Genomic DNA, 21,725 nt, shown 5'->3' on the forward strand with positions numbered 1-21,725 from the left:
GACACATATATTTTCCCACACCCACAAACGCAGGTGTACGGAGAGAAGGATCCGGACGGTTTCTACTGGGGTGAGCTACGTGGCCGCCGAGGTTTCGTACCCCACAACATGGTCCAGGAGATTGAGGACGGTGCACAGGGCGGTGGCGTCGGCCCGTCGGTGCGTGGCATTAGCCGCGAACGGTGGGGTGACATCTACGCTAACATGCCGGTCAAGCGGATGATCGCACTGTACGATTACGATCCGCAGGAGCTGAGCCCGAACGTAGATGCCGAGGTGAGGCCCTAGACTATCATATAACTTACGCCTAATTGTTCCACCAAAACCCTCTTGATCGGTGCGTCGGACCGGTAACTTGTGCTCACTATCTAACCATCTCGTGACCCGTTGTCTAGTGTTTGAACCACTTCTCCACACACTCAAGGGACAAACAATGCTTTTGACATACACACATATGTAGAACAGGTACATTTCATCTGGCATCGTCCGCCAACTCGTCTCTTATCTGCGCGTTAGCCTCTGTTACATCGTTTCCTCCGGAAGGGGACTTAAAGAAACACATTGCGGCTAGCCGATATCTTCCCGACATTGCAGTTGAACGTTACTTATGTGTCGGTTTTCTTTCCTTGAGTTTCCTTTTCCGTTCTGTTCTTATTTTCGCTGCATGCTGCATGTTTAACTTTACTGACTTTTCCACTCACAGTTCTAGTACAACCTAGCGAAACCCACCGGAAGCGTCTAGCGTTTCTGCAGTTAGACTTAGCGTGTGAGCTCACACTCACGTACACACCTCTCTCGATCAGAAAGCTGGGGTTAGCCAAAGCCAAAGCCATACAATTGCGACCGAAACGTTACTGAAAAGCGAAAACACCACCACCACCACCACCTGAATCCAACAGCAAAATTTCCCACTACGATCCCATACGATCATGCTCCTTTCACCATCGGAACGATTGACGTACCCAAGATCAGAGAACTCCAAAATTCATCCCCGTAGTGGCATTCTTAATTGACTTATGTGGCTCTACCCCAATTTCTTTCCCACTCCCCCCTCACTGCAGGTGGAACTGAGTTTCCAAACCGGTGCCGTCATACTAGTGTATGGCGACATGGACGAGGACGGTTTCTACATGGGCGAGCTGGACGGGGTGCGCGGGCTGGTGCCGTCCAACTTCCTCACGGAAGCGCCGGACCAGTACAGCCAGCAGGGCCCGGCCGGCAACAATCTCGCCCAGCGTACGCTCAACAGCAACAACAACCGCGGCCGAGGGATCGGACCGGGGGCCCGCGGGCCTCCGCCGCCACCGCGGGACGCCGGCATGGGCGGCATGGGTGGCATGAGCCAACGGGGTCCGCTACGGAAAGGTACGTTTAGCTAGCTAGTTCCGCTCCCGTTTCATTTATTCGGTAGTGTTTCGAGCCTTCTTCTACTTCTACTACTACTACTTCTTCTTCTTCTTCGGTTATTATTCTACCGCTCCCAGTTCCCGTTTCATTTGAGCGCCCTTTCGCCATCTTCCAATCCCGCTACCCACTTTCTAACACATTTTTCTTCTGGTGTATAGTACTATTCGATACTATACCTTTTCATCTGCTTAGAAAATGTTTTCCCCTCTCTTTATCTATTATCGTCAAACTAATTATGTTTACCAAACAATCATTGATCTTTTCAAGTTACCTTATCTGGTCTTCCATTTTTATGTTCAATTCTAAATTTAATCAAATTCAAAAACTTTAAACGTTTTTCCAATGCTTTACTTATCTTTTCATGTACCTTTTTACCACATCTCTAACCAACTCAAATTGATTTCTAAATTTTCTTGTTAATTTCACTACTTTTGCTATTTCATGTCTTTATTATTGAAAGTCTTTTAATCATTGTCTGTTTATCACTTTGGATAGTTGCTCTTTTCCTCATTATCATTTTTTGCTCTTTTCCATGTCATTTAGCTTGTTCTTCTTGTGTATTACTATTATCAACCTTCCGCAACGGTAGCGAGTGCCATCCGTGCTACTACTCCCCATACACATGCTACTACCCTACATTCTACGAATCTATTCTGTACTCCCATGCTGTTGCTCCTATTTTGTGTATGGTTTAGAATTTTCCTTTCGCTTCGACCCATTTACACCTATACATTGACACTGACACCCCACATTTTATCTCACTGTATTGTCGAACGGATTAAAACCGCCGTTCTTCGGCATGGTAATCGCCCATAAGCATTGATAACTTCGAACGATGGTTACTGCTACCGTTCCCATCTATTTCGTGCGTCGCCACAAAGCACCAACATCTCCTAATCACAATGTCCACTAACACGAAACACCCTGCCTCAACCATTTCATACAACCACCGTACAACTCACTACATCCACTCACCTCAGTACTGTCACTTACCACCAAAGTAAAAGCAAAAAACAAACCATACATTCAGAAATAAGATAGTACATGAAAACGTTTTAAGGAAAATTTCACTAGAAACACTGAACATTTTCAGTCTTTTACAATCTACTACCAATGCAGTACATTGTCCCAAGAAATAACAAAACTAATAAATTGAAACGAAACATGTTTGCCCACCAATCGAATGAACGTCGCTGACTAAAACGAAATCAAACCAAAGCAACAAACAACAACAATTAAATTCTCCAGTTGAGTGTATAATTCTTACACGAGTCGATTCTGGGTTGGCTTTGTTTATCCTATTTTTGATTTCTGACTTTTAGTGTTTCATTTTTGCTGGAGTCTGTCATCTGTTTCACCGACCTGATTTAGTATGTTTTCCTTTCATTTTTCTTATCAGTTTGTTTTAAGAGCACATTGCAACCAGTCGATTGTACTGAACATGATAGAGACACAGCTATTCCTGGTGTACTCGGTTTGGGGTTAGTTATGTTAAACGATAAATAAGTTTTAAAAAAACTTAGCGTCGAACAGTTGCAGCCAAAAATCTTCCATTTTACCGATCCATTTCTACAAGATTGTAGAATCGGTAATGAAGATTTGAGACAGTGAGTATCTCTTCTTTCGAGTCCTGTGTGTTACGTTCAAACCTAGCAGAAGCTTGATTGTGATGCTTAAAAAGCATTGTAATTTAATCAATAATAATCAAACATTACTACGTGACGATGCAACTGCAACGCTACTCTTTAATGCATCCAGAACCCTTAATCCATAGCTAAGCGATGAATAATAATGCCATTAAACATTACAACATTACTAGCGCCTTCTGCACTCATTACAAATGCAAAACTCACAGACAAAAAGTGAAACGCTTACGTTCCGTAAGTCAGTACACGATTGCTTGTTTTTGTGTTCCTTAACACTTTACAGCTTTGATACAACATGCCTTTCGTTGCCATGCTTCCCTATGGAGAGGGATTCAAAATGGTAACAAATGCTGCTGGCTGTTGGTCTCTAGATACGGATAGATTTGAATCTGACAGTAGTTTTCGATGCAATACAAATATTAAAATGAAAAAGACAAACGAAACCTAATTTATTATAATGAGTTCGATCTTTTATATTCAACAATAAGCGTTATCTAATCAACACTTCACAAACCAACCGAATGAGTAAAGCTTACCACGAGGCTATCTCATCCGGGACCCGGATGACTCCGTGTCTCCACTCAACTCAACACTCAACGTGTAAAACCTAATCAGTTAAAAAGCTTTAAATGTTCAGTGTACGCACCATTTTTTACTAATCTCCTTTTCCTGTATCGTATTACTACTACTTCTACCTCTACTTTTAACCTGTACTATTGTTTGATTTTCTATTCAATTTGTCCTCCGTGTTGGCTTTGTTTTACGCAACAACGTCTTACCGGGCCTACTAACCCTCATCTCGCATCTCGTATGTCCGAATTGTGTTACTGTTTTGTGTTTATGTTTATCGTTTGAGTTTTGATTGGGTTTTACTTTCTTTCACAATGCAGTTTCTAATGTCAAATCAATTCGATTTGTTTTTCTCGCTCCGTTTTTCTTGCTATAGTTTCTCTAACTCCTCTTTCCATTGTATCGCTTTCCATAAACACACACTCTCTCACATTTATAAATATATACATTTATATCCATATATAAATTGTTATTCTTCTTGATTATGTATTTGGTGATGAAGACTTCAATGCTCCCGTTTGATTAACCCTACTCCTCCGATTTCCTAAAAAGTTTGAAATGTTACAAACCACTTTTCTCTATATCTCTCTTTCATTGCCTTACTCAAACCAGTCACAAGTTTGCTACTGTTTACTTTCTTTCCTTCTCTATTTACGTCCAATTACTTCTGTTACGATTTTTCTTTTCGTTATTCTGAATTTGAATTTCTCAATTTTTATTGATTTAGTTATAATACTCCTATCCTAACTGCAGATGTCTTAAACGGGCCTAATGAATGGGTTTAAGCGAGTGTGCAATATTAAACAATATTACGCTAAATTTTATTAGCTGAAATTGAAATTAAAAGCTAATGCATTTTAAAATCAAATTTTGAAATTTCATTTGCGTTAACTAACGTCTTTGATTGATGCAATTTAACCTGACGTATGTGCTTTTGAAGCAACTAAACGCCCATCGTAATTTCGTTCAAGACAGCTGCACTGCTCATTTATTTTTTTACAAATACTCTGCTCTGCTGTGGTAAATGTCAAGTCTTTATGTTGTTTGTTGTTAGATGCTCGCCCTTCTTCCCCTACACTGTTAGACAACATGGGTCACCCTGCCCCCGATCACCAAACGCAGGTAACTACTACTCAAGAGTGAAGCAGAAAAAAACGATACAGTAACTGAGATTAAGTGAAGCCGAGGTCACTGCGAAACTCTTTACGATTTCAATGTGAGGACTGACCGATGCGAGGGATCCAAGTGCATGTTTGAACAGAACATGATTGGGATGCATTATTTAAAAACGAAACCTAATACAAACGGCTTAAGATAGAAGAAGCATTAAACGTCAATCATGAATTTTACTCCCCGGTGGTAAATTAATTACGTGAACAACACGATCGTAGCAATTGCAACACCTAGCAGTAGCACACTGGGTATCAAAATGCAATAAAATAAAATTCATTATTATACGTTTAGGTTTTCTTAAGCTGCAGGTTTCGTTTTTTGCTCTCCTTCTTGCATTCTCTCTCATACTCTGTTGTTCAAACCGTTGCAGCATTTGTTAAAGCAAATCTCTTAATCCTCCCTGAAAAATAAAATACAGATAAACATTCGCTGCTTGTGCCTTCCACCCAGATACACCCTAACAGCCCAACAGAAACTTGTTAATATTTCTTATCGAATGCGTACAGAAACCAATGTCGGCTACAGAATGAACTGCAAATTTACTCACCAACTCTCTCTCACAGACACATACACACAAATCTACTACAAATTTATGTTTTGTGTTTCATTTTGCATACCAACTGCATTATTCACATAACAAAAACCATGCACCCCAATGATTTCGATTTCAAAAACTTCATAAGCAACAACAGTAATAACCGATTTAAACCTCGTACGGTTCAAGCAGCAGGTGATAACAAATGGTAAATGACACCGTGCACTGTGTCTGATGCAAATATAAACAAAAGTAAACAACAAACATTTTAGGTGATTTGGTAGATGAAACATGTCAGTTTTGTGTTACGTTCCCTTATCCTTTGTTTTTCTTAGTCACGTTGACGTTTGTGTTATATGATCTTAATCATTGTCTGTGTTGCGTTTGTTCAATTTTTTTATAGTTTTGTTTTTTATATATTATTTGTAGTTTGTTTGGCCGTCATTTGCCGTGCATTTGCTTCGGTTTCCTCTGAACTCCTTTTTTCTCACGTTGAGTATTCAACTCATTTAGGTGATGTCAGTAATATCTCAATGGCTCTAGCATTGTACAACTTTCTCGTTCTCTGTGCCTTACTTTTCCGAAAGCTGAACAATACCATTTTACATCTATATCTATATCTATACTCCACAATATTATCGTGTTACTTCTAAGCAAACATGTTCTATGTTCTTTTATAAGCTGCTCTCGGTCAGTTCTATTGATTATAAAACGATTGGCGCCACTAGTGGAATGACCACCAGCCTGTTAACCAAAATTTTTGCTTCTTTGCTGTTGTTCTTATTAATGTTACTTTTAGTTTTTCTCATTTCTTTTATCACATTGTTTACTACATTTATAGAGTGTAGTTTGCTCTTAATGTTACAGCAATTTACAAGAAAGCATTAACATAATAATTACATATAATTTTTTGAACACGTTTTACTTGCTTTTAAAAGATTGAATTGATTTTTTTTATTTTAAGTACGAAAACATTGTCAGTCTCTAATGAGCCGACTCGAAAGCTCTTTGTGTGTTAAAATGATTTCATTTGAACATTGTTGCTCTATTGAGTAGAATGCCATTTTTCTATGTGTGTTTGATTTGGATGTTCATTATACGACATTTGCTCAACTTTTCCTTCTTGATCTACATGCAGTGTTGTCGATACGCTAGATAGCTGGTTTCTCTTTCTAATATTTGGAACGTCACTTGTTAGGCTTCAGATTGGTTTTTGTTTGGATGTTTGCAAATACTGTTGTGTTGTTTGGTTCAAATTAATCCTTTTTGTTGTGATATTATTTCTGTCGCTTTTTCATACTAAGCACAGTAAGGATTTTACTGTATTCATCATGTTAGATATTGCATACACATTATGGACTATTACATTTACTCCTTTTTTCACTCAACCACTAATTCACTCAAAGTTCAACAAATTAACGTGGTAACAACTATCAGCTCACGCCTAACGCAACACGAGTTACTATTTTTGACCCAAATGATTAACTGTTAAAAAAATCTTGTCTTTATTTTAGATTTTATGTTTTATGGTTTATGTTTATGTGGTAATGTGGTACTCATTCTTGCATTTTTTTCTTTCATACTGCAAAATTAGTATTCTATTATTTTCTATTTAAAATATTTGCTTCTATTTAAAATTGCTAAAATAACATATCAATACCAAATGCAACACTCCAAAGTAAAACCGTCTCTTGCTACAACAAAATACACTGAATTGTTGCCTCATGATTCGTACAGAAATGAGATCCACATCAGGCAGCGTTAGCATGCCCCTGTCACGAAGCTAGCAGTTCAGACCGCATTAGAGCTAGGAGCACTGAACACAGACAGATTCCGCCGAAACTTTCTACAGGACACACCGTAACGGACATTCCGTAACTGAAAAGGTGAAACAATCGAGCAATGACCTAAAACAGGAATTAAGAAACAAACATTTAAACACAACAGTCTGGATCCGTCCGTTAACGCGATTCCCTACACCAACCCTAAAAAAACACAAACAGAAAAAAACCGCAATTGGTCCCATGGGCAGGGAAGTCTATGTGCTGGTAGAACTGTGAACATGCTGTCCATTTAATTGTCTCTGGCCTGCCTGTCTCTGTCCATCTATCTGCTACTCGTCTGCCTGACTGTCCGTTTTGTCACTCCCTTTCATCCTGTTTCCTCCCGTCTTTCTCTGTCTCTCTCTTTCTTTTTATATCTCACTGCTACTCTTATATGCCTGGCTTAGTCGTCCGTCAGTGCAACTCTGCGTGCAATCCTTCATGCAATGACATTTTCCCCTCTTAGAGTCGAATTTTCAAAACATATACATTTTTTCATTGCATGACAACTAAGCTATTGCGAGCTCCCGCAATAGCAGCTTGTAAATTAATGTTCCTTTTGCAAATTGATTCCGCGAATTTTGTAAACCTTATCAAATTCACTAAACAAAGAAAATCCTAAATGGTCAACTCTTAACATACATCAATTTAGTTTTTTTTTTTCGGAAACATAACTTCTCTATTTTCTCTCTTGAAACTCTTGCTCTCGACAAAGGACATTTTCCAATCCCCTGATGTCGTTGGTTCTTCCTAAGCTTTTCGTGACCTCCCTTTTCATGTAAATGTGAGCGATCTTCTCACCTGTTGTTGGCTCCCGTGTCATCCCGTATACGGTGTCCTGCACGGGCAATTGTTGTAGCTATATTTGTCGGTGTCTAGCTGTCAGCCTTTGTGTCCCTATGTGTGTGTGTATATATGTATTTATGTTGTATGTAAGAAAACTGTTTTGCTCATACTTTTGATTTTCTTTTGTGTCTTTAAACACCTACGGTTCAACCGTAAACTTTCTTTTGCGCGCGTAGTAGAGCGGTGTAATGTGTTAGAGTTATGCAAAATCAATCGTACCGTAGTGAAGGTTGTAGCGTTTGTTTCCCCGTTTTCTTCCAACTTTACCACACATGCACTATACTCTAGAATTGTTACTTCATACAGTATAACACTGTACCACTGTTGGTGCTACTTTTGTACAGTGAAATAGAGACATAGGTTAACCGTATACTAGATCGAAGCAATTTTAGCTCTCTACCGACTTCCAGCTTTATTACGAGTTTTAGTTTTTCCGAACATGTTTGTTCGCAACAATGCAACAAATCGACACACTATGGTGACAAAAAACAATGCTTGATGCCTATTTCCTTCCATGACCTTGTGGCGAGAGTCATTTTAGCAAAACCATTGCAACACACTTCATCAAAAGCAAAATATCCGATTTATCAAGCCGACCCGTCCCGAAAGAGACTCCCGGCTACCGTGGTACCAAAGCAAAACCATTAACGGAAAATAGCCTGAGAGCGTGCCTTTTTTACGATATTTCATTTCCCCGGGATGTTGATGTGTTCCGTCCCGAGCATACATACCGGGAGGCCGGCTACGAAGCAATGATCTCCTTTTTCGATTATTTTCTACCATTTCCCCGCAACCATTCACTGGAGAAAGAGGATATTCACTGTGCTGTGCGTGACCCCTACTACTCCCCACGGTGCGGCCCGGTGTATCATGTGTCCTGCGTGGATGGCGTATCCTGTGACCTTGCGCGTAGCGCTCGGTGTCTGTTGATAAGGATGGTGAGTGCCGCCGCGCCAGCGAGTGAACATTTATTTGCGATCCTACTCGCTCAATTCATCACTATTCGTCAAGCCTGTCAGCCTTATCGTCACGACCTATATCACCGACCATCCGGAAAAAGGCACTGATATCACACCCGTCGTCTACCCAAAGTGGCTACACCCGGTGGCTACAGTAACATTTTCTTTTGCTTCTTCCTCTCGTGTCGTCTCGTTATCGTTTCCCATTTTACCATCTCTTCCATCCGCTTTCCACTGCAAGGACACCAGGGTGTCGTTGCTCACTAAACCGAAAACGGAAGGAGGGTCGCATCAATTTTTATTGTCAATTGTCTTTTCGGTTTGGCGGTATCGTCTATCCGGCTCGTTTCGGCAAACCGAAGGAACACCCAACCCGCGGGTGTTCACAAAAGCGAGCGACTTTGCATCAGCTTGAAACCGGATATATTACAAGGCGCTGTATTGTGCCTTAGCATGCGTGCGTCAGATCGATTGCGTGCGCTGTTAGTCGATGTCGATGTATCTTAGCCTAATCGGGCGCATTTGGATGGCGGTAATGGATTTCGGGTGATGTGGATCCCATCGCACTCATGCACGTATGTACGTGTATGTGTGTGTTATTATGTATTACTAGCAAAAAATGCCAAATTTACTGCGCAATACAAATGACAAGCTATTACCATGAAATATGAGACGAAAGATATCTGCTCGTTACTAACTTCACGGGTAATGAGCTAGGAGAGACGGATATTAAGCGACTCAAGCATCCGTAGCAAACTCTCTAAAATCAATGCAAGAAATTGTGAAACTATGCAAAAAATGTGCAATTGAATAGCATCAAGACAAAAAAAGAAACAAAGATCTAGCAGAGAAGAATAACAATAAATTTTCCATACATTTTACTACACCACTAACCCACCGTTTACACAGCAATGTTCTAGTACTAGTATCGGTAATGTAAGTGCTCTAGTTTCCAGTTTATTCATAGATTCGGTTTTTTTAATTGTTGCGAATGTTGCGTTATACTGGCATGACTTTTTAAATCAAATTAGTTTGTAATAGTGTTTTAACATTTCTTAACAATTTCGTTTTCTCCTCTATTACGTCCATCAATGTAGAATTTTACCAAATAGGTCACGTCAAAAGTGAACAATCATTTAGAACTTGTTTATTAGATTGTTTTATAACTACAAACTTTATGGTTTGTTTCAAATTATTTTTTAATTAGTATTTATTTTCATTAATTTCATTACACTTCTCCAGCAAAACTTGTCCCATCATTCCCTTCCAGTAAACCGCAATGAACAAAAATGAAACCACACCATAACTAACACAAACTGTGATCAAAAATTAGACTAACAACATGATAAAACTAAAACAATCTTTTGTTCCCATTACCCACCGTTAATCAGCCACCGGCAATTGTAACATACTGAAGATGTGAAGGGATTCTATTTGATTTTCCTTAAAACAAATCCACTTCCCAAAAGGCTAAATACACCAATAATGAGCGCTTTGAAGCTGTAAAACTCTGCCCTTCCATGTAGTGCATGTTCGCCGACGAAGAGATTTTTCCAAGCGACGAACCCCGTCGAATGACTCTTGGCTCGCTGAAGACAAAACTTTGGTTCATTGGCACTGATGGTCCAGCATGCTAGTGGTCTACTATCGTTCATCGCACACAATGGCTGCTACCATTGAGTCGTAGCGTTCGTAGCAGCGGCGTACATCCCGACACTCTGTTTCACCTGTTTTTCTAATGTTTTCTTATGTATTAGATGGTTGCTATAGTTGTTTACCGCGTCGTTGTACGATCGGGCAAATAAATTGTGTAGCCATCGCTATGATTCTGAAAGAGCGTCCTACATTCACACTACGAACTGATTTTATGATAAAAGCCAATATCAGGTAATTAAAATGCGCTTCGTCAATAGCTATAAAATTACATTAAAATAATACGGTCACCGTTTTCATAATCAGTTTGTGAAGTACACGTACCTTTTTACCATGCACCTTCCGGCGCATGCCCTTACGACGAGAATAGAATTATAACGCTTGGTTACAGCTTGCGAATTTAACATCAGCTAGCCAACCAGCAACTAATTATTGGTTGGAGGTTGTATCGACCCCCTGGAGCAAGCATAAAATAAGCGACATTAAATTTAGACCAGTCGCTCGTAGACAAAATTGATTCCAGTGCAACAGCTTCGCCATTGTAGTGCCTCGTTTGGACGATTTTTCTTGCATACTATTCCTGTCAAACAAGCAGGTGGTCGCGCAAGTGCAGCTGAGAATGGCTTTAAATTGAGTTTTCATGCAAATGAGTCTACCACATCCTAGGTTTGGCAGCCGTATGTCGAGTGCCATAAAGTGTTTAACAGACACTACAAAATATTTTTAAGGTCCCAAAAGTTGACCATGTTTATGCATCGCCTCTTCTCTTTCATTGACCCTCAATTTACCTATTGCTGTCCATCACATCTCGTCTTCACATATGTCAAGAGTCGAAAAATCTCATGTTCTGCCGGCATTGTGCTTGGTTCCAAGCCAGTGCACCGGTTTAGGTAACATTTCAACCCATTTGATGCACATTGTTCGGACCCACCAAATGCACGTTTCGAGTGCACTCGTTAGCTACTCGCTCATTCCGTTTCGCTTTAGTTTTTATTGCTCACTTCCCCTCCTGTTGGGTCCACGTTGTTTTTCTAGTATAGCTTCATCACACTTATAGTACAGTTAATCATTTCAGTTAGTGTAAACGTTTTCTCTTCTTCTCTTTAGTAATGTTTTACATTTAGTGATTACAGTTACCGTTACCCGTATGTTTTGAATACACATGATTTCTCACATCCTTTTTTTCATGATCGTATTTTTCACTTTTCCGTACTCTCTTTCCTCTGTATTATTTGTATGTTTGAGATTCCGCTCGTTTGTCGAGTGCCTCATACCCAGTTCGTTTGACAGTTCGTTCACACATCATATCAGATTTAGCAACGGGGTAGGAATTGTGAATTGAAATATTTAGCTAACAGTTTGTTGATAGAGAGCCTCTATCGGGGTTCATGCTTTTAAGGGTTGTTACTTTTTCACAACATATTCTCGTTATGCTTTTCTCCAAAGATGTGCTATTCAGCTACACTAACGCTATCAAATTCTTGAGGCTAAGGTAATGTGTAACGTTAAGGCGCCGGAACTGATTTTCTGGCCCATTTTCTCCACTCTTCAACCAGTAAGTTACGGTCGATTTTTTGTGCAATGCTTTGTTGTTGAATATTACGGTTAATAATAATGCTCAAAAATGCTACTCTACTTAGAGTGTTACCGGTAGAGCGTAAGTGGGCGGCGTTTCTTTTGTCTGCTGCCACTAGTGGCAATATTTGATGCATGGGTTTAACCACAAAGATGTGGTCTATCTCTTAGCAGAGAAAACTGTTTGTGTTTTCCGTGTTACTAGTTATGCGTTAATAATTCGTTGCGCTCTTCGCTCCAGCAATACTAGTACCGATTTAGTGTTATTTAGTTTTATGTTAAATGTTTCTTAAATTATGTTTAGTTACGTTGGTATTTCTTTATCGAACACTCTAAACAAAAAACCTTAGCTCTGTTTTGGAAACTTGGCTGACCATTTATTTTCTTTAGCAAACGTACGGAGGGCCATGCAATAGAGGTATTTCAAAGCTCAACGACCAGAAGTACCGAAGCAACCGAACATGATAAAACTGACACCGATGTACACACTCAAACTCACCGACACCTCTACAAAACACGCACACATGCCCCTGTTTTTTGGACAGTTTATTGTGTATGTCGACATGTCTCTGTTTATTTTCTCTATCTGTAATCTATTACTCCCTCACTCTCCCCATCTCTCTTTCTCTTTATCTCTCTCCCTCTGTCTGTATCTCTGTCCGTCTCTCTTTTTCTCTGTCCGTCTGTCTCTCTGTCTGTCTGTCCACGGTTGGGCTGGTGGGGTTTTCCTGGGACGGGCGAGAGCACAGCAGTAGCGAGTGTTCGATGTAACGTGTTCCTTTTCGCATACTAACGCAGCTGGTGGGGTTTTCTAGGGGATGTCGGGGATAGGCGGGATGATCGGTCAAGGGATAGGGATCGGTGGTAATGTCGGCGGCATGACCGGCATGCAACAGCAGCAGCAGCAGCAGCAAACACCGATGCAGCAGCAGATGCAGCAACCGATGCAGCAACAGATGCGTAACAACCAGCAGCAACAGCAACCGATGATGCAACAGTCCCACCTGCAGCAGCAGCAGCAACAGAACCCGATGATGCAACAGCAACAACCGACCCCGACCACGACCGCCTCGTCCGGTGGGGTGTTTTCCAACGCGTCCAACCTACTGTCCGGTGCGGCCAGTGCTGCCACCGGCGGGCTGTTCGGCAAGAAACCCGCCGCCACCCAGCAGCAGCAGCCGATGCAGCAGCAACAGCAGCAGCAATCGTCCGGTCCATTCGGTGGCTTCGGCATGGGTGGTGGTGGCCAACAGCAGCAGCAACCGATGCAGCAACAGCAGCAGCAGCCCGGTGGCCAGCCGGGTCAGCAGCAGCAGCAGCAGCAGCCCGGCGGCCCGAATATCATGGGCAAGATCCAGGAGATGGCAGCACCGGGCGGTGATATCCTGTCCAAAGGCAAGGAGCTAATATTTATGAAATTCGGTCTCGGCGGTAAATAACCCCAGGCGTTTGATTATGATTATTGTTATGGTTATTATCCTAATTGTAACTATCGTTCCGAGCCGCGAGCAACCGTTCGATTCCGCGTCCGGCTCGTTATTCGGCTTCACAACTAGAGAAATGCGCGGCCGTGGAGAACTTTCACGAACCAAGAGGACAGAAGAAAAAAAAACAAAAAACAAAAAAACATGTACACTCACTCACACACACACACATACACACACCTGGAGTTGGCGTGATATCAAAACAAGTAAAAACAGCAAGATAGAAGAAAATACAGAAGAAAAAAAAAACAAACGGCGGTGACCACAACCAAACAAACAAACAAACAATCAATCAATCATACATTTGCGCTAACTTTCACCAACGCTTTATTGTTGTTCCTTGCTATTCAAGCCTATTTGCGCTTAGTGTGAATCCTAGTATAATACGGGATTCACTAGAGAATGATGGAGACGTGACCCTCCCAAAATCAACAAAAAAAAGCAAACCCAAACCACACACACATAAGCACACTTTGCTAAAATTAAAAAGCAAGCAGGAAAACAATCGAACTCTCCCCCTACTCTCTATATCTCTTTCTAACTCTCTCTATCTCTCACACTTTCTCAACTCTCTTTGGCTCTCGCTCTCGCACTAAAGTTCACTACTTTCTTCTTCTTCGATTGTATTTGAACCTTTCAAGAACGACAATAGGAACAAAAAAATGGCAACCATCCCCCGTTTAAATAGTAGCTAGTGAGATTAACTAACCGCAGGACTCCACACAGCATAACACGGAGCGCAACATAACAACTGACAGCTGCCAAACGCTTGGGAAAGGAGGTAAAGCGTTTCATTAACTGTCGGTCATCGCAGTAGTTGGTAGCATTTCAACGAGAAATGAGCGGCCTGCTAAGGATATTCAAAACATAGTACCGGCAATAAAGCGTTTTCTGAAGCGTTTGGCAGCTGTCAGTTGTTATGTTGCGCTCCGTGTTATGCTGTGTGGAGTCCTGCGGTAAAGCAACCCGAACACAGCATATAACAACAATATGAATAGCATTTCGCAGGTAATAACAGCTGACCGAATCAATAGCAACTAGACCGAATTTTGCAAACTAATGAGTGTAGCAACTAGTACTGGCGTAGGGTGTTTCTTTCCTTTTTTCTCACTCTTTCTCTGTCTCTCTCTCTCTCTCTTCTATTACGAATGGGGCGATGGGAGAGGCGCTTGAGGACTAAAGAAACAATTTTCAACATTTTCCACAATAACAGAGAAATAGCTGAAAATAACAAGAACATACCTGCAGCACATGTAGATCGCATCCCAGTGTTTGTGTTTTTTTGTGGCAGTGGTCCGAAAACGAATCGATAACTAGGCGCCTCCATCACTGGTAAACGGGATGGAAATGTACATAGGAAGTTATAGTTAAATACCGCATTGGATAGGAGATGGCAAAAAAACCCGTCAAAAGGTAACAATGCTTGGGAATGCTTTTTCACCTGCCAGCGCTTATGCTTCTTGAGAGCGAAGCAGTGTTCAAATGGCAAGTTCTATTATAGCCTGCTTCACTACAGCTATGTAGGTTTGTGTCTGTTTTGTTTGTAATGCCGCTTCCGGTTTCCCACACTGACATACAAGCAGCAAATGGACAACAGAGTAATAAGTGTAGGACATAGGGATTAGTAGCTAATAAAATAGCGTTACCGCTGCAAATTCACGCACACAGGCCAGGTCAGGTTGACAACACAGCAGAATGTAAGGTTTGCACCTCTGTTATCCGTGTTGAAAGGATCCACGTACTATGGGTTTCATTTTCCCCGTGCGCTAGCAAAGTATGTTTCCACGTTACTAGCAAGCGTTTGTAGAAGAGTGAACCGATTGTTTCTGTTATTGCCTTTCCGTGTGTGTCTTTTTTCTCCTGTTGTTGTTGTTGCTGTGTCTGTGTGTTTGTGTGCGCGCATGTCTGGTTTTTGTCTATACGCATTTCTAATGCGCAACTGTTGCCGCTTAAAATACACAATTTCCCAACCCACACCTGACGGTCGGTTATAACGTCGTCGTTGTTGCTTCTTTTTTCGTTTGTTAGTACTTAACATTGGTTTCACCTTAAGCTGGCTTTACTGAAAGTGCTTTCTTACTGCAAGGAGAGTATGCGTGCATGCGCGCGCGTATGTATGTGTGAGTGTGTGTGTGTGTTTGTGGTGTTAATCGTACGTTACGAGGTGTTACACAATCACAAATAAATAAGTGAGAGCAAAGAGTAAAGGGAAAATATAGGGTATACATAATGGTACTCTTAATCTTATTGGAGCATATTTGCAACAAGATGCTGGATCTGGAGGATGGATTAAACTTTAGCTAATCGTTATCAAAACAAAACAAAACAAACAAACAAACAAAAAAACTAAGTAAAAACAAAAACCAAAAAACATTAAACACACGTTTCTTCGTCAAACAAAGTATTCTATTTGTTATTCTAGCTAAAACAAAACAATACAAACACAAATGCAGTATGCTTATGGTTGACCAACATCGAAGCAGAGTTGGACCCTGCTGGGTCATACCGGTCATCATTGGTGTAGCATACTGGTACACGTGCAACTCTTCCTCGTTTGGGAGATTGAAAACAAAACAGACACTTCTACACCGACACTCGCCACAAACACTGAGATTACACGCCCAGGAACAAACCAAGGACGACGGTAAGCTCAATTCGTGAAACATAATGCAGGTGTGCCCAGGGTGGAATATCTTGTTGTGTGTTGTTGAAGAATAAGAAACAGAATTAACAAATAATTATTTAAATAGCATTTACACCGACACGCATACATGTTGCAAAGCGTAAAACAATAAGCGTGAACAAAATGTACGTGAATGGAGAATAAAGAAGAAAAAAAAGTGTTGCATTACGTTGAAACATGGGTTGCAGCTGCAACGTGCGACCCGTGTTTAGAGTAGGACAAAGTAAAGCGAACAAAACAATGGTCGCTGGAAAAGGAAAGAGAATATTGGAAGCTATAAAACAAGGTGATATTTACATTTAGATGCGATCGTAACCCATATCATTACCTTCTTTCCAAACCCTCTCTCCTTCTCATCCTTCTCCCTCCTCAGGAGCATATACATGTATTACACAGGCACACCTTCACACCTACACACCAGCACACACACACAGATACACACACTCACTCAAGCACACATTGGATACATCAGCTGGGAAGTGAGAGACGGAAAGGATAGCAAACATTGTTGTTGGAGACCATATCGTGCTATAGTTTGGCCCCATTTCACACGTGCTAATTGTAGCGTCCTGTATGCGGCATTCGGTTAAAGTATGGGATGAACGAAGCGATAGGAGAGAAAATAATAAACAAGCAAACACACAATAATTACCAAGTTCTGCATTCCATATACGAAAAATGGAAAAGGAAAACTGGGCAAGAAATATCTAGAGAGAATTAGAACACGAGAAAGCTTCAAAAGTAAAATTACAATCTAAACTTAAAACAAACACTTGCGCCACCTTCACCGTCATGCTTCTCTTAAGTACAGTTTCACGTAATGTCTAGCTACAGCGGAGAAAATAGTAATGCGTTAAGCCAGCAACACAAAAGATAAACTAAGTTAAACGATAAATTATGGCAAAAAGAAATTATCAAACAATACCAATGAGAAGATCAAGCGCGCGGTAGAAAGACAGAAGCGGAAGAAGAGAAGAGCTAAAAGAAATATTCAAACGATACGCAATGCGTGAATCAAATCGCAAAGTAGTTTAGTGTTATGTAAAAAAAAAAATAAAAACAAACAAACAAATAGATCTAACGCTATCACGACAGACACACACAGCAACACACCGTATGGATGAGCAAATACAAAACAAAGAAACACTGTAAACAAATAAAAACAAAACCCATGCATTTGCACGAACAGCAGGTTAGGCAGGTAAACAAAGTTAAGTAAATGTATTTAATAAGCGCGTCTGTAGCACAATATTTAACTTTACTGTAACGGAACAGGAAAGCAGGAGGTAAGCAGTTCGCCTAAGGTGGGTAGAAAAAGCTAACAGTGAAAGAAAATCAAAGCTGAAACGGAAGTCGCTACGATGTTACAATATAGATCGTTAATGTTAGCATGTGTCCAGGGGTAGGCGAAGGATGCGTTACGATTATCTGGGTACAGCTATCGCAATCACTATCCACGAAAAAAGAAAGCGCTACAATCATGCAAATGTAGCATGAAACAGATATGCAATGCTGTTTATTCTGGGATGAAATGAAGGTTGCGTGTTCGAAACGGATCACGATGTCACGCTCGTGTGTTGTTACTTACTTCAATTGCAATGCGTGCAATCTTCTGGCACTGCGTGAGACGCAGTACGTTCCTGTGCGTTAATCTCTCGTTAGTCTCTTGCGCTGTTTTCGTCCCTGTTCTGCTTTCGTCTTTGCTGAATCTAAAAATTGGACAATTCAATCGGAATCTATTGCACACGTTTTGAGGAAGCGCAACGCAAACATGAGCATTATAATTCGGGTAAAGGCATAACGCGAAAAGAGTTATGTTTATCTCAAACAACATTTATCAACAGAGAAGAACAGCCCAGTGAAGAATTGAAAGTTATGGAATAATTAAACAAATAAAAGGATAAACATGTGGACTGTAGAGAATGCGAACGGAACCACGCGTGAAGCACATACCATACCAAGCAGAAATAAAAACCATTCGTTTGTAAGTGAAGCGATACTTAAACAAGCGCAATGAAAGATATCTTGTGAAAACTACTGCTTGCAACAAATTGAACTAGAAAGAAATTGTTTGAATTTAATACATCTGGCGGCAAAGGTGAAGTAGGAGCGGCAACAGCTGGAGCAGCATCGGCAGCATCAAAATATACATATAATTGAAAACTAGTAGCACACACAAACACACACGAAGCTATCGTGAGTAAACTGTAAATATGATGTTTGCGTAAAAGTAATGCGAAAGTCTCACATTTGCAACCGCCATTCGGATGGATGTTTAGCGGCATTCGTCAGAGCTCTAGCATACGTTGCGCACCACGCGGTGATCATGGTAGCAGCAAGATCAGCAGAAACAATAATTCAAACTACTAATGACCCTTCTCCCCAGCAGTACCAGTCTGGTAAGCGTATAGGATAACAATAATATCAACCCATTAATAACAGCCAAAACAGCAAACAATGACGAGGTTGAGATTGTTCGAAAGATCCTCTTCAACTGCTGCAAACCCCTAGAGGTAGGCTAGTAAGGGTAAGGCTGTATAAAAGAAAAGAAAAGAAACAAAAAATGCGAACCCAATGCAGAAAAGATTCGAAACCCGTCGATCAAAATGATATATTATTAGGTGACGAGTATGTGTGTTTGTGTGTACAGAATACAGGAGCTGAGGTGCACCCGAGGAAAAAGCCATTCTGTTGCGGCACGAGTTCAAGCGAGGTAACAGGCATGAGACAACCAAACGACCACAAATGTTTACCCACCATTAATTAAATTGAACATATTTACAAAATAATATATTATTGAACAACTTATTCATTACCACGTAAATTGCCGACGAAAATGATCGGGAGCAAAAGAAAAGCTCGTTTGCGAAACGACCCAGTACAGTGGCAGTGAGTTTGGAACAGCAGTAACGGAACGCAGAATAGTATACCCCTACCGCGGATAGTATTCTTTCTTATCCATGTGTGTCGTGGCACTAGGGATAAAGTTATACACTACCCTGACACTAACCAACAATCACAAAAATACACTCAACAGACACACACACACACACACACACACAACACTCCTCTAATTACTATATCGGTCATCAGTCCAATTTTTCGAACTCAATCCTGTTTTGACACGTAGTCTGTAATGTTCAGGCTTTAAAGGAGTGCACGCCAAATAATCCCCACGGGTCAAACGTTTGGTTCATACAGTGCTACAAAAGAGAAGGCAACAAAGGAAGCAGAAATAACAGGTACAGCAAATAAACAACAATAAAAAAAAACTCGTAGCAACCATTGTACAACAAGGCGACAGACATGCAACGTAAAACACAGACTTTTCACAATCAAATTGCAACAAACGGAACAAAACACATACAGAAAATCCAAACAAAAGAACAAATAAATTAATGAACCTTCTCCTCCATACTTTCAACATACCATCTACTAGCGCGTTATATATGTGAAAGGGAGAGAGTGAGAGAGAGAGAGAGAGAGAGAGAGAGAGAGAGAGAGATAAAGAAAAAATCACAGTATAACTGCAGCATAGTAGAACACGTCAATGCATAGTAGCACGATCGAATGATCCCGTGAACGTAAGAGCAGGAATCTTGACTGTTTTCGTTTTTGTTGATAAATTTAATGAAATGAAAAAGTAAGAAATAAACGAGGTCGCATGAGAAAACGCAAATGAAACGCACATGAGATAATGGCGTTCTTCATAACGCTACTGCTACCATTACAACAACAACTACTTCTACTACTACCACTGCTATTACTACCAACACAACTACTATTAATACTGCTAATGCTGCTGACACGTCTACTACTCTGCTCACAACAGATCATTGCTACCATTACACTCCTGCTATATGTACAAAGAAATTCATTGCCATTGCGCGTCTTTCCGCAAAAGCGAAAGGATTACACTACTACCGACACACTTCTACACATCACCACTCTACACCCAGACACATACACATGCCCAAGCGCGGTGAAACTTTTTTTGCACGGTAAGAAAACGATCAAAGTTACCCTCGCGAATTGGTTTCGTATCGCGTATCGAAAGAAAGTAGAGTTTTGCGCTTCGTTTTCCATTTGCTCGCGTGCTGTGCTACGTCAAGCCGTTGGCGTCTGTTATACGGGTGTAGTGTACTACTACTGCTGCTACCATTACCACTACCACTACTTCTAACGTGTTTTGAAAATTTGAGCTATTTTCACGCAAATCGTAAGTACACATCTACTAGCTAGTACTTCTTGCACACTGAACTTAAATCTGCTAGCGTCCGCTTTTCCTAACAGCACGTTTCCCGAACGTTTCGTTTAATTAAACCATTCTCCCCTGTTTCGTCCTCTGCTGTACCCCTTGTGCACCACCATTTTCCAGTAATCGCAATAAACGTCGGGACTGTTTGTGCGAGTGCGGATAGTGCCCTGCTTTTACTGACAAGCTCCACCTAGCGCCTCCGGGAATGTTGCGTATTTGATTTTCTGCTCATCGTTTTTTTTTTTAATCTAAATTATCCCATGCTCGTTTACATAGACATTAGTCACATAGCAAACACACACATTAAAATATACAAACATTTCCACACATCTATCAAACACAGCAAATCTACAAACTGTGACAATCGCTTACAACTATTTTACAACTGTTTACAGTCCATTTTCAAACCTCCCCCCGTATTTTAGGACCGAACGAATGCAGATTGGCATAATTACCGGGAAAGATGCGCGGCGCTGATATACATACACACACACGTATACAAGCATACCATCACCACACCGCCACGATCACCACACGTACCAACACAACGAACATCAAACCACACCACACGTGTCTATTTGTTTTTTGTTCGATTGCGCGAACGTCACGTAAATTGTGCAAATCCGATCTAATCAGTAGCAAAGGAACTTTTTCCTCTTTCGAAAGCAGCGCGTGGACAGATATAAGGATCTCGTCTCGATCGGCAAGTTGCGTATCGCGTGGAAACTGGAAACCAATGAGAAACGCACAATCTTAAACCTTTCTTCTAAACTGTTACTTATTTAATAGCGTAACTTAAGAATATTTAAAACATCCTTTTCTCTTACGCCAGTTCTTTGTCAATCAAATTTTCGTCTATGCTTTTGAAATCAATCTGGTGAAATCATTATATCTTGAAAATATCTTCCACGTTTCTTTCTTTAAATCAAATCTGATTCTAATGTCCTCTACGTAACACTCCTCCTTCTCTCATTCAGTAGCAGCAGCAAAAGACTGTATCTAACATCTACCTAAGCTTTTCCCAACACGATCAGTATGCAAGCAAGCCAGCACGCACTTGGTACTTTTGCTCACTTTACGTACTTTGGCTTTTCAAGCTAGACTAACACTCTC

General features: G+C 40.8%; 1 protein-coding gene across 13 annotated transcripts in view; it reads left to right on the forward strand.

The window, feature by feature from the left end:
* Positions 1–19,859, forward strand: part of LOC121589531 (RIMS-binding protein 2-like) — a 91,120-nt gene extending 71,261 nt beyond the window's left edge. For 10 of the 13 annotated variants that reach the window (XM_041908515.1, XM_041908514.1, XM_041908520.1 and 7 more), the window contains 4 exons: positions 34–276; positions 1,059–1,365; positions 4,678–4,745; positions 13,003–19,859. In XM_041908515.1, coding sequence (XP_041764449.1) covers positions 34–276; positions 1,059–1,365; positions 4,678–4,745; positions 13,003–13,626 — 1,242 coding nt within the window. In that variant the 3' untranslated portion in view covers positions 13,627–19,859. The other 3 variants (XM_041908519.1, XM_041908523.1, XM_041908524.1) reach the window with 3 other exon arrangements.
* The last annotated feature ends 1,866 nt before the right edge of the window (positions 19,860–21,725 follow it).

Source organism: Anopheles merus, chromosome 2R, assembly GCF_017562075.2.
Source record: "Anopheles merus strain MAF chromosome 2R, AmerM5.1, whole genome shotgun sequence".
NCBI lineage: Eukaryota > Metazoa > Arthropoda > Insecta > Diptera > Culicidae > Anopheles > Anopheles merus.